The sequence below is a fragment of the Rana temporaria genome, chromosome 5 (assembly GCF_905171775.1).
Source record: "Rana temporaria chromosome 5, aRanTem1.1, whole genome shotgun sequence".
Classification (NCBI taxonomy): domain Eukaryota; kingdom Metazoa; phylum Chordata; class Amphibia; order Anura; family Ranidae; genus Rana; species Rana temporaria.
In genome coordinates this window covers 391904907-391919325 of record NC_053493.1, presented here as the reverse complement: position 1 = coordinate 391919325, position 14419 = coordinate 391904907, and the positions used below count along the sequence as shown (strand labels likewise).

The following is a 14419-nucleotide window of genomic DNA, read 5'->3' as shown; positions in this document are numbered from 1 at the left end:
CAGCTACACTTTTTGTAGATGTGGACTTTGAACTCTACCCTTTCCGCTCCTAGAGAAACCCAATAAATATTTATTAGAACACTTTTACCTGTGGAGTGCAGCTGCTGATGGGCCGTATCTCGTTGGTGAGAGGTGCCATAGACACCAACAGAGAATAGTTCTTATTTAATACTCGGCTGCAGGTTGCTGGGTCCAGACCCAAAAGGCTTTCACATCGCAAGAGGTCCAGTTGTAGGCCTGTTTATACAACAGAAGATCGTTAGCATCATCCAAAACTGAAATCTTGCTACTAGAGGTCACTGAAGATCCCCATTCGTGGCACTATAGTACCAATCAGAGCCTTTAACGCTTTCAATGCCAGAGCCGTTTGCATTATTTTGCACACATTTAGGGCCAGTTCAAACCAGATGCAGTTCTGTGTGCTTTTTTTCTGCACAAAATGCATGGATGGGCCCAGATTCACAAAGGAGATACGACGGCGCATCTCCAGATACGCCGTCGTATCTCTGAGTTGTGCCGTCGTATCTATGCGCCTGATTCTTAGAATCAGTTACGCATAGATTTCTATTAGATCCGACCGGCGTAAGTCTCTTTCGCTGTCCGATCGTAACTGCATATTTACGCTGGCCGCTAGGGGCGTGTACGCTGATTTACGCCTAGAAATATGTAAATCGGCTAGATACGCGAATTCACGAACGTACGCCCGGCCGACGCAGTACAGATACGCCGTTTACGTTCGGCTTTTCCCTGTGTAAAGCTACCCCTGCTATATGGAGGCATACCAATGTTAAGTATGGACGTCGTTCCCGCGTCGAATTTTGAATATTTTACGTCGTTTGCGTAAGTCGTCCGTGAATGGGGCTGGATGTAATTTACGTTCACGTCGAAACCAATACGTCCTTGCGACGTACTTTGGAGCAATGCACACTGGGATATTCCACGGACGGCGCATGCGCCGTTCGTGAAAAACGTCAATCATGTCGGGTCACAAGTTATTTACATAAAACACGCCCCCCTCTTCCAAATTTGAATTAGGCGGGCTTACGCCGGCCTATTTACGCTACGCCGCCGCAACTTACGGAGCAAGTGCTTTGAGAATACTGCACTTGCCCATCTAAGTTGCGGAGGCGTAACGTAAATAGGATACATTACGCCCGCACAACAATACGCCGATCTACGAGAATCTGGCCCTAGACCAAAAGCTGTGATTAAAGCACATGTTGGTGTTATAGCTTTCACTGGATGTTATAAGTTGCAAAAATGCTGGATAAAACAAAAATGTGTCTGTCTTCATTTTAGGCTGCAAAGCAACAAAATTTTATTATTTTAAAAAGGGGGGTGATTCTTTGCTATACCCACTCTGTAGGTGCTTATTTTTAATGTTTTACATACATTGCTATACCTGCAAAAGGGGGCAGCCTGAAGTCATCTATCAGGACTTAATTTTCTGACTTAAAGTTCAACATTTTAATACAGCATATTATTGTAATGCCCCTAACATTACGTTACGTGTAATGTGAATGGAGAAATTAGTCAGTTTCCCTCATTCAGCCCCGGGAGTCAGTTTAAAGTGGTTGTTAACCCACTTATATCACTTTAGGCCAGGGGTCTCCAAACTGCGGCCCGAGGGCCAGATGCGGCCCTTTGCTAGCCTTTATCCGGCCCTCAGGGCTTTATTCCTCCCACTGATATGAGGCACTATTCCTCCCACTGACTTCAACAAGGGGGCACTTTTTCTTCCACTGATACCAATGATGAGATACAATTACTCCTACTAATAAAGGCACTACTCCTTATCCTACTGATCGAAAACTACGAGGCCATATTTATTCTCAACAATGCTGGGCCCGGGGGTTTTTCTGCCCCCTTTGGCCACAACCCGGCCCTCCTAAAGGCTGAAGAACAATAAACTGGCCCTTTGTTTGAAAAGTTTGGAGACCCCTGCTTTAGGCAATCCTGCTGGTTCCCTAATGACATCTGCTCTTGTCAGCTTTTTAAAAAAAATCCTCCTTTACTGGATTTCAGAGCGGTTCGTTGCAATCACGTCACCGGCCATCTCTCTCCTCTGCCCGGCTGATGGATGCAGTGGGCGGGGCCGAGATTCTCCCGCCGGGATGTGAGCGGGAGAGAGAGCCAGCCAATCACGTGATCGCGGGGAGCCGCTCTAAAACCCAGCAAAGGAGACATTTTATTTTTAATAAACCACAGACAGGAGTAGCTTTCAGTAGGGAACCAGCAGGATTATATGCATTTTAAACAGTTATGAGAGCATGAGAAACCGCGGGGGCAGGCAGACAGGGAGGGGAAGGAGGACACAGGAGCACAGAGGTGGACAGAGGCACGTAAACTGACCACGGCGTCAGGGCTCAGCAGCCCCGATGAACCATGGTCAGTTTACAGGGGGAGGGCAGAATCAGGCAGGTATTTCGGGTGTTACATCGGGCCAAATCACACAACACAAGCACTGTGCTGTGCTGGATACTTTTCTTTTTGGGTTAACAAATGCTTTAAGAATAGGAAAAGTGCAAGACCTCCAGTGCATACCTCCAGAAATGATAATTCTAGAGTTCAATAATATACATGTCTTTAATGTCTGTGGTAAATGAACAGGAACTGCACCCCAGATTCTGTACATGCTCAAGCCGGGCATACATAAATTGAAATTCAGCTGGTTCAGCAGGGACCGGCTGAGATTCGATCTATGTATGGACAGGCTGATTGTACCAAAGTTAATCCATCAATCGACTCGGGTTCAACCAACCTGTTGGATTTATAAAGCTGCTAACAGCAATCATTGTATTCTGCCAGCCAGCAAGACTCCTCATGCCCTGTCCACCGGCAGAACAATAACGCTGCGGGAGGGATTCTCCCATTAACACTGACTGTTGATGAGGGAATTGAGCAATTTTCTTTCCCCCCTAGTGGAAGGAAAGAAAATCTAATCCTCTTTGGGGCTGCTTAAGACTGGATTTGCCTGCAGCAGTGATCACTGGCTTATCGTTATAGATTTTTGTACCTGCAGCAGCTTGGTCAGGTTGTGCAAGAAGCTCCTTGTTGTTCCGCAGGAAGAGGATGGTGTTCCGGAGGGTGAGCGCATGATCAAAGTACCTCTGAGCCTCTCCTTCCCCTGTGCTTTGTACCTAGGCAAAACACACAATGACATCACGTTTCCATCATCAACAAAAATTAGGGCTGCACTGATGCAACTTTTTTAAGACCGAGTACAAGCACAAATACATTTTTTCAAGTACTCGCCGATACCGATTACCGATAGTTTTTTCAATGTCATGTGACAGTGGTACCAATATGCAGCACTGATGGGCACTGGTAGGTGGGACTGATAAGGCGTGGACTGTGTCAGTCGTTTATTTTATTTTTATTTAAACGTATATTTTTTTCATTTTTTTTTTTAATTATTTATTTTTACATACACATAGAGTGTATGTGTATTAAAATGCTCTATTTTTTGAGGGGGAGAGAGCGGGGTGTCAGTGTTTTTATTTTATCTTATTTTTACAATTTAAAGCGGGAGTTCACCCAATTCGGCTTTTGTTTCTCTTTTCCCCTTAGCTTCCTGCTCGTTTTGTCTAGGGGAATCGGCTATTGGTTTTAAAATATGATCCGTACTTACCCGTTTTCAAAATGCATCTTCTTCCGTCGCTTCCGGGTATGGGTCTTCGGGAGCGGGCGTTCCTTCTTGATTGACAGTCTTCCGAGAGGCTTCCGACGGTCGCATCCATCGCGTCACTAGTAGCCGAAAGAAGCCGAACGTCGGTACGGCTCTATACTGCGCCTGCGCACCGACATTCGGCTTCTTTCGGAAAATCGTGACGCGATGGATGCGACCGTCGGAAGCCTCTGGGAAGACTGTCAATCAAGAAGGAATGCCCATTCCCGCAGCCCATACCCGGAAGCGACGGAGAGGATGCATCTCGTAAACGGTAAGTACGGATCATATTTTAAAACCAATAGCCGATTCCCCTAGACAAAACGAGCAGGAATCTAAGGGGGAAAAGTGCCCTCTAAGGGTGAACCCCCGCTTTAACCTTTAAATATTTATTAATTACAATTCATTCTTTCTTCTTTTTTTTTTTTTTATCAGCCCTGTTTAGGGGGTGGGAAGGGCTTTGGTGAGATATCAGGAGTCTAAACAGATCCCTGATATCTCCCCTTTGAGACAGGGAAAGGGACTGAGGACACAAGTTCCCCCAGTCCCTTTCTCAGCAGCCTCAGCTGCACTAAAAATATATATAAGGAAGCACAGTTTACGATGCTCAGTTGTAAATGGACAGTCAAGTGATCACTGACTCTGTGCATTCAGAAAAGGAAGGAGTCGGCAAAGGACATATTTACTGGCTCCTTCCTTTGCTCTCCATCCTGACAGATCTGGGACGAGGGGGGACCGGAGGAGGACACAGGGAGCCAGTGTCCCGGAGAGTGGGAGGCGGACACAGGGGACAGGCAGGGGCGGACTGACAACTCATGGGGCCCCCGGGCAATAGAAGATTATGGGGCCCCCGGGCTTACAAATCGCTACCACGCCAGGAGGCAGTGCAGGGGCGGGGCAGCTAAAATCTCTGGATTTTCACATCAAAAGCATGTCGGTTTCGGACATATCAAACAGATGTTAAAAAAACACTGATTTTTACATACTGTCCCTGGTTTTACTGAGCCTGGCAACCCTGATGGGCCCTAGTGGCATGGGGCCCTCGGGCAGTGCCCGAGTGACTCAATGGTCAGTCCGCCCCTGGTCAGGGGTGATCGGTGTGGCGGTAGGGGCAGTTACAAGCACTGATCTCCCTGTATAGCTTTCAATAAAAGCACCCGACAGCGGGAGCGAGAGGGAGCGAGAGGAAGAGAAGCGTCTGTCAGTTTTTTTTCCCTGAAAGCTATTACAGGGAGAACGGTGCTTGTAACTGCCCCCACCGCCACACCAATCATCTGTGAGGTGACCCCCCCCCCCCCCCGCGAGCTGAGAATGCCTGGTACGATACAACAGGCAGTGGATCACGCATCGGAGCATGTGTACGAGTACGGATACTCGTGCAAATGCTCTGTATCGGTGCAACCCTAAAAAAATAAAAAATGTACCTGCTCACAATCAACACATTTTACAGTTGCAAATCTAGCTGTACACGTTGGCACAAATTACCAGAACACAAAGTTTTCCTGCTACACATAGAAGCTATAATTCTTACTTTTTAAAGCTGGGGGAAAAAAAAACCTTGTGGATATGGGCAGAGGCTGCACTTTCTTTCCAATCACTTGGACCACAGACAAGGATTTTAAAGTCGGAAAAAATAATAATAATTAAGTTCACCATTAATGTCCATTTCTTACCTTTTCCAGTTCTACTAAGAAACTGTCCAAAGACTCGTCTGATAATTTGCCCACTTCAAACATGGTCACCGCATGGCTCTTCAGGTTCTAGTACACAGAAATAAAGGCATAACAATGACACGCCGGGTACAGCCAATTATTCCATTCTCTATCTGCTAGGATGTTTCAACAGGTAAAAGAACGAGTCATTTTCTACTGTCAGGCCTCGTACACACGACAGAGTTTCTCGGCAGAATTCGGCGAGAAACTCGGTCAAAACCCGGATTCTGCCGAGAAACTCTGTCGTCTGTACACTTTTGGCTCGATGGAGCCGCCAAGGAACTCGTCGAGAAAATAGAGAACATGTTCTCTATTTTCTCGTTGTTCTATGGGAGAAGGCGGCCCGCCGAGCTCCTCGGCGGCTTCATCCCAGAACTTGACGAGGAACTCGACGTGTTTGGCACGTCGAGTTCCTCGGCCGTGTGTACGGGGCCTCAGTGTATTATTGTTCCTCAAAGCTAATGAATGTACTTGAATTTGTTTCGTGGGATGGTAAACTCATCATAACATTTGCTGAATGTAAAAGGATAACTAAAGATAAAAAATAAATAATAAAAACAACAAACATATCATACTTGCCTCCACTGTGCAGCTCGTTTTGCACAGAGTGGCCCCGAACCTGGTCTTCTGGGGTCCCTCGGCGGCTGTCTCGGCTCCCCTCACAAGGACTCAACACCTTGGTGTTGAGTTATTGCGGGCGCGTTCCTGTGATACAGCAGCGGCCATAGCCGCTGACTGTATCACTTGGCCCTGCCCCCGTCATAGGATGTGATTGACAGCAGCGCCAGCCAATGGCTGCGCTGCTTTCAATCCATTCACTGTAGCCAATCAACGGCCATGCTCAATGGCGAAGAAAATGTCGGGGGCGAGCACGGGACTTTCCAGGGGTAAGTATAACGGGGGGGCTGGGGTTGCCGGTATTGTCGGATGTTTTTTCACCTGAATGCATAGAATGCATTGAGGTAAAAAAAACTTTTACCTTTACAACCCCTTTAATGTGAACCCCATAGAAGTCAATAGGAGATGAATCTCATAGCTAGATTCACGTAGGGCGGCGTATGTTTGAGCCGGCGTAGCGTATCGTATTTACGCTACACCGCCGTAAGTTAGAGAGGCAAGTGCTGTATTCACAACGCACTTGCGTCCTAAGTTACGGCGGCGTAGCGTAAATGTGCCGGCCTAATTCAAATTGTGTTGAGGTGGGCGTGTTTTATGCGAATGAATCGTGACCCGACGTGATTGACGTTTTTTACGAATGGCGCATGCGCCGTCCGTGGACATATCCCAGTGCGCATGCTCCAAATTACGCCGCAAAGACTTATTGGTTTCGACGTGAACGTAAATTACGCCCAGCCCCATTCACGGACAACTTACGCAAACGACGTAAAATTTTCAAAATTCAAAGCGGGACCGACGTCCATACTCAACATTGGCTAAGCCAGCTTTTTGTTGGACTAACTTTACGCCTGAAAACGCCTTATGTAAACGGCGTATCTTTACTGCAACGGGCAAGCGTACGTTCGTGAATAGGCGTATCTCGCTGATTTATGCATTTTAGGCGTAAATCAGCGTACACGCCCCTAGAGGCCGGCGTAAATAGTCAGCCAAGATACGACGGCGTAGAAGGTCGTATCTTAGCTACATTTAAGTGTATCTCAATTTGAGAATACACTTAAATGTACAAAAGCGCAGATTCAGAGTTACGACGGCGTATACCTCTCTGAATCTGGCTATTAGAAATTAATTCTGGTAATTTTCAAGACTTTTCACTTTTTGTCATGAAAAAAAAATTAAATTTTTTAGCATGAAACAAAACGACATTTTTCCAACTTCATCATTAAAAATGATGTTGCCCACACACCATAGTTTTTGAAAAATGATGAACAAAGCGACGGCACTCTAAAGGGGAAGTTCTATTCGCCTTGAGGCTGCTTTTAGCTGGTTACTTGTTAGTAAAAGACGATTCGCACTTTTTTGTCTGTTACAGCGTGATGAATGTGCTTACTCCATTATGAACGGTAGTTTTACCTCCCGTCTCATGACTTGCTTCTGGGCATGTGCAGGTTTAAAACGTCGTTTTTGCCCACACACGATCATTTTTTACAACACGAAAAATGACATAACAAATTGAAGCATGTTCGAATTTTTTTTTGGTCGTTTTTCAGAAGACAGAAAACGATGTGAAGCCCACACACCATCATTTTAAATGACGTTTTTAAAAATGGCATTTTATTTCATGACAAAAAGTGATCGTGAGTACAGGGCATAATGGGCAAAAAAAAAAAGTGTACGAGGAGCTGGTTGGCTTGCAATGAAACATTAAAAAAGCACAAATTCTTTAAAAAATATGCTTAAGGGGAATGACATAAAACTGGCTGTGAAATGGCTCACATGTAGAATGTACTAGTGGGCTTTGCGTAAATTATGTTCACGTCGAAAGCATTGACTATTTGCGACGTGATTTCGAGCATGCGCACTGGGATACCCCCATGGACGGCGCATGTGCCGTTAAAAAAAAACGTAATTTACGTGGGGTCAAGTTGAATTAACATAAAACACGCCCACATCTTTGTCATTTGAATTCCGCGCCCTTACGCCGACACATTTACACTACGCCGCCGTAACTTACGGCGCAAATTCTTTGTGGATAAGGAACCTCCGCACTAAGTTACGGCGGCGTAGTGTATCTGAGATACGCTACGTCCGCTTGGATTTACGCCGAGGTACGTGGATCTGGCCCATACACTATATTACCAAAAGTATTGTGACGCCTGCCTTTACACGCACATCAACTTTTAATGGAGACAGCAAATCAAGCCTTCTTATCCAACATCAGTGCCTGACATCACAAATGTGCTTCTGGAAGAATGGTGAAACATTCCCATAGACACACTCCTAAACCTCATGGACAGCCTTCCCAGAAGAGTTGAAGCTGCTATAGCTGCAAAGGGTGGGCCAACTCCATATTGAACCCTACGGACTGAAGTCTCATACACACAATCAGATTTCCTGACGGGAATTGTGTGATGACAGGCTGTTGTCGGAAAATCCGACCGTTTGTACGCTCCATCGGGCAACTGTTGGCGGAAAATCCGACAACAAATGTTGGATAGCGTGCTTTAAAAGCGAACTTGTGGCTGTACAGCCATCAGACTGCATTCATTAGAAATACAACGTTCGGCTTGCAAACCACCCACTACCACAGCCAAAGGGCACACGGTGGTGGCAGTAAAAGGGTTAAACAGCTTCCGTTTGTGTTGCTGTAGCGAGGGGATTTCTGGTCACCAACATCTTGCAATATGTGAACGAGACAAAAAAAAAAACAATTGATTTCCAATAAGAACTATGAAATCTAAGAAAACAAAACTTTTTGAGATAAAACAGTGTTGACAGAATAAATCCCTCATGATAAATAAAAGATGTTCATCTCTGTTGTCTCTGTAATGAAATGTCAGCCTAGAGAGAAGACGGATGACACATATAAAAGGCAATAAATGTCTTACTGGTGACAGATTTCCCATCATCAGGAAGGCAGTGAGCGTGGAATCGAATAGGAAGGCGATACGTTTGGTGTGTCCGGTGGTGAGGTTCAGGCTGCTCACACTGCATGTGTCCGCTGTCACAACAAAGAACGGTATACAAAAGAATATTTAATGTACTGTTTATTATACCCATTGTCTTTTGTTATACAATGAGAATTTATTGTATGCAATTATATATATATTTTATTAATTCAATAAAATATTTGAAACAAAAGAATATTTAAAAAGTGTATTTGAACCCAAAAAACACAAATTTAATATACTGAATTTTTTCAGGCTTTTATTCCTATATTTTTACTGGCTGACCCTGCTAGAGTGACAACACTGACTGTACTATGTTTATGGTGGAGAAGCATTGTCACCATAGCATGTTAGAACTACAGAACACCTTCACCCTCTCCTCTGTATAAAAGGGGGGGGGGCTGGGCAGGGCAGGGCAATCTGTAGACCACAGAGGAGAACTGAGAAGGTGAAAAAAACGTAGTCTTATATAAGGGATATTAAAGTAAAATTTCATGCCGCGTACACACAATCATTTTTCGGCATTAAAAAAAAACAACGTTTTTCGGCATGTAGAAAAAACAAAGTTTTTCCAACTTCATCATTAAAACGGCCTTGCCTACACACCATCGTTTTAAAAAAATGCTCTAGCAAAGCGTTGTGACGTACAACACGTATGACGGCACTATAAAGGGGAAGTTCCATGCGGATGGCGCCACCCTTGGGGCTGCTTTTGCTGATTCCATGTTAGTAAAAGACGATTTGCGCTTTTCTGTCTGTTACAGAGTGATGAATGTGCTTACTCCATTATGAACGGTAGTTTTACCAGAACGAGCGCTCCCGTCTCATAACTTGCTTCTGAGCATGCGCAGGTTTTTTACGTCGTTTTAGCCCACACACGATCATTTTTTACAACCCGAAAAACGACATGTTTAAAACAACGTTCAAAAATGCAGCATGTTCGAAAAAATGTTTTGTCGTTTTTCAGAAACCGAAAAATGATGTGAAGTCCACACACGATCATTTTAAATTACATTTTTAAAAACAACTTTTTTTTTTAATGCCGAGAAATGATCGTGTGTACGTGGCATCAAGGTTTTTCACCGAAATGCATTCTATGCATTACGGTGAAAAACCTCCTGTGATGCAGCTGCCCCTCAGAGCCCCCTTTTTACTCACCTGAACCCGGTCTTTCCAGCGACTGGGACGAGCACGCCAGCTCCAGCTGGTGTCTCGGATCTCGATTGGATAGATTGATAGCAGTGCAGTCATTGGCTCCTGCTGCTGTCAATCAAATCCAATGACGCTGGGGGTGGGGCTGCTGTCAATAGACGTTGCTCTGTCAATAGACGTAGCAGGGGGACTTGGGAGAGCGCACCTACACGAGTGCCCCCAGGGAGAGTGGCTCTCCTACGGGCCACTTAAGAAGAGAAGCCAGGAGCTCCGCTAAGGGACCCCAGAAGAGGAGGATTGGGGCCACTCTGTCCAAAACCAACTGCACAGAGGAAGTAAGTATAACATGTTTTTATTTTTTGTTAATAACCTTTAGATATCCTTTAAAGGTTCAGCTTTTTTTTTAATAACAAACATGTCATTCTTACCTGCTCTGTGTAATGATTTTGCACAGAGCAGCTCAGATCCTCCTCTTCTCGGGTCCCCCGCCACCGTTTCTGGCTCCTCCTCCTTGACCAGTGCCCCCAATAGCAAGCCGCTTGCTATGAGGTCACTGGTGAGTGCTCGATCCCAAGCCCCTCTCTATGCATCCATAAGACACATAGAGCCATGTCTTGGCCCCCACTCTTTCCTCACTGGCTGTGATTGACAGCAGTAGGAGCCGAAAGCAATGAGGAGAGGGAGACCTGCAACAGCCGAGGCTCCCGTGCACATCGCTGGATCGAGATTGGTCTCAAGTAAGTATTAGGGGGGGCTGTAGTGGGGGGGGGGCAGCACACAGAAGGTTTTTTACCTTTATGCATAGAATGATGCATAATGCATGCATGATGGTAAAAAATCTTCAGCCTTTACAACCACTTTAACATTCAGTCTTAAACAGTAACACGTTTTTGTCTTGCACTAGCTTCCTGTAATATCCACTAAATCAGGATACAAGTAGGAGAGGGAGAGGTGCCACTGTAAACTAATAAGGCTGCACTGCATTGAACAGTGGGGTAAAACTAACAAATGACCTTTCCGATTGGAGGAGAGAGCACAGCGATGACCTCATCAATGAACTGCTACTCCTTCACTACCCAAAGTGTTGGCCGAGCCTGATTAGTTTAACAGAAGAGGAGAAAAGAACAATGGTCAAGACCTGAACATGGTATCTATACAGGGAGTGCAGAATTATTAGGCAAGTTGTATTTTTGAGGATTAATTTTATTATTGAACAACAACCATGTTCTCAATGAACCCAAAAAACTCATTAATATCAAAGCTGAATATTTTTGGAAGTAGTTTTTAGTTTGTTTTTAGTTTTAGCTATTTTAGGGGGATATCTGTGTGTGCAGGTGACTATTACTGTGCGTAATTATTAGGTAACTTAACAAAAAAACAAATATATACCCATTTCAATTATTTATTTTTACCAGTGAAACCAATATAACATCTCAACATTCACAAATATACATTTCTGACATTCAAAAACAAAACAAAAACAAATCAGTGACCAATATAGCCACCTTTCTTTGCAAGGACACTCAAAAGCCTGCCATCCATGGATTCTGTCAGTGTTTTGATCTGTTCACCATCAACATTGCGTGCAGCAGCAACCACAGCCTCCCAGACACTGTTCAGAGAGGTGTACTGTTTTCCCTCCTTGTAAATCTCACATTTGATGATGGACCACAGGTTCTCAATGGGGTTCAGATCAGGTGAACAAGGAGGCCATGTCATTAGTTTTTCTTCTTTTATACCCTTTCTTGCCAGCCACGCTGTGGAGTACTTGGACGCGTGTGATGGAGCATTGTCCTGCATGAAAATCATGTTTTTCTTGAAGGATGCAGACTTCTTCCTGTACCACTGCTTGAAGAAGGTGTCTTCCAGAAACTGGCAGTAGGACTGGGAGTTGAGTTTGACTCCATCCTCAACCCGAAAAGGCCCCACAAGCTCATCTTTGATGATACCAGCCCAAACCAGTACTCCACCTCCACCTTGCTGGCGTCTGAGTCGGACTGGAGCTCTCTGCCCTTTACCAATCCAGCCACGGGCCCATCAAGACTCGCTCTCATTTCATCAGTCCATAAAACCTTAGAAAAATCAGTCTTGAGATATTTCTTGGCCCAGTCTTGACGTTGCAGCTTGTGTGTCTTGTTCAGTGGTCGTCGTTTTTCAGCCTTTCTTACCTTGGCCATGTCTCTGAGTATTGCACACCTTGTGCTTTTGGGCACTCCAGTGATGTTGCAGCTCTGAAATATGGCCAAACTGGTGGCAAGTGGCATCTTGGCAACTGCACGCTTGACTTTTCTCAGTTCATGGGCAGTTATTTTGCACCTTGGTTTTTCCACACGCTTCTTGCAACCCTGTTGACTATTTTGAATGAAAAGCTTGATTGTTCGATGATCACGCTTCAGAAGCTTTGCAATTTTAAGAGTGCTGCATCCCGCTGCAAGATATCTCACTATTTTTTACTTTTCTGAGCCTGTCAAGTCCTTCTTTTGACCCATTTTGCCAAAGGAAAGGAAGTTGACTAATAATTCTGCACACCTGATATAGAGTGTTGATGTCATTAGACCACACCCCTTCTCATTACAGAGATGCACATCACCTAATATGCTTAATTGGTAGTAGGCTTTCGAGCCTATACAGCTTGGAGTAAGACAACATGCATAAAGAGGATGATGTGGTCAAAATACTCATTTGCCTAATAATTCTGCACTCCCTGTATTATAAAGCAGCAGATAAGGACAGTTCAAAGGATCGATCAATGTCGTTTTTTCGGTACCGATATTCTGGCCACCTCTCAGGCTGATATTCTGAACATTTAAAAAAATAAATAAAAAATTTACACTGCAATTTAAAAAAAAATGTAATCACTGCTATTGCTGTCACAAGGAATGTAAACATCCCTTGTGACAGTAATAAGCAGGCACAGGTACTCTTAATAGAGGGATCGAGGATCTATAAGACACCACACCCCTCCTCTGCACTTAAAAGTAATCAAAGTGTCAAGATTGGCGTTTTTGAATACCGTATATACTCGAGTATAAGCCACGTTTTTCCAGCACATTTTTTTGCTGGACCCCAAAACTTGGCACATATTTAGCCCCACTCTTCCTCTACAAGTGTGCAAAGGTTGTTGTTCGGGGGACCTACGGTCGGGGAGCACCATTTTTTCAATGCCAGGCACCCCCTTCCATAGACCCCCATGTTAAACGGTCTTTTCTCCGGTGACTTTGGGGACCCGGTACCGGCCGGTCGTAGGTCCCCTGGACACAGAACTGGGGCACACCAGTAGCCCCATTTATCCTCTACAAGTGTGCAAAGTTTGTTGTCTAGGGGGCCTACAGCTAGGGAGCACCGATTTTTCAAAGTCGGGCACCCCTTCCACAGACTCCCATGTTAAACGTCAGTCTGGTCATGGACACAGTGAGGCATGGGCACAGTGAGGCATGGGCACCACAATGTCATGACATCGCTTCCGAGTTACTAGATCCAAAACCCGAACAAAGCATCGGTTTTGTTTGGGTTTTCGGCCAGCCGGCGGATGTGCTGGCTGGTTGCTTGGGCCTCCCGGTGGGACGGGAGAGCGGCGAAAGGCGGCGGGAGAGGACTGTGAAGGATATGTCAGTGTAAATCTCCCTGCTTGGTTAAATTGTGGGTTAGATGGATTCATGTGTTACAAGCTATTGACATGTTAATGACCCTTCCTCAGCCAGCTCCCTAGTTCAAATGGTAATTGATTTATTGTGTGTGGGAAGGAGACCGGCCTTACTGTTTACAATGATTAGATAAGTGGCTCATGTTAATTATTCTGATTGCTTCATTGTGGTCAGGCTGTTACAACTAGTATTTAACTCCCCTGATGTCTTTATCTAAAGAAACGTGTCTGCATGGTCGGCTCCGACTTGTCTCCTATAATCTGTATGGGAAACCCCACTGTGTGAGGGGGGCGTTCCTAACAGGCTGTAACCACATATAAGCTGAGTTTTTGTGTCATTAAAGTGTCTTGTTCTAGCAGTAAGCTTGGCATGTGTGGCTTTCTGGGCGATTCCAGGGATATCCCTCCTCGTGGAATATTGGGGTGATTTTCGTTATGGGAAGAAGGGAACGTCGACGGGGATATCATACCGATACCATCACAAGGACATACCCTCCTGCTGCTTGAAATAACAGCCGAGCGGCTACTGAGCCCCATCGGTTGTTATTACAATAAAGCCAACCGTCCTCTCCAAAGAATGGTAGCGGGGTGATGCATGCTGCTGCAAGCATCACCCCGGTAAAACCCATTGAAGCAATATTGGTCAGTTTTGTGATCAATACCGATTCTTCTAAAAAAGTGA

At 45.1% G+C, this 14419-nt stretch overlaps 1 protein-coding gene across 1 annotated transcript in view; it reads right to left on the bottom strand.

Annotated features, from left to right (window-relative positions):
• FAM91A1 (family with sequence similarity 91 member A1) overlaps positions 1-14419 on the bottom strand; it is a 121744-nt gene that overhangs the window by 31927 nt on the left and 75398 nt on the right. Inside the window, exons 13-16 of the mRNA XM_040354932.1 lie at positions 8883-8995; positions 5341-5427; positions 3017-3140; positions 89-237 (exon numbers count right to left, since the gene is read on the bottom strand). Coding sequence (XP_040210866.1) covers positions 89-237; positions 3017-3140; positions 5341-5427; positions 8883-8995 — 473 coding nt within the window. The remainder of the gene's footprint in view (positions 1-88; positions 238-3016; positions 3141-5340; positions 5428-8882; positions 8996-14419) is intronic.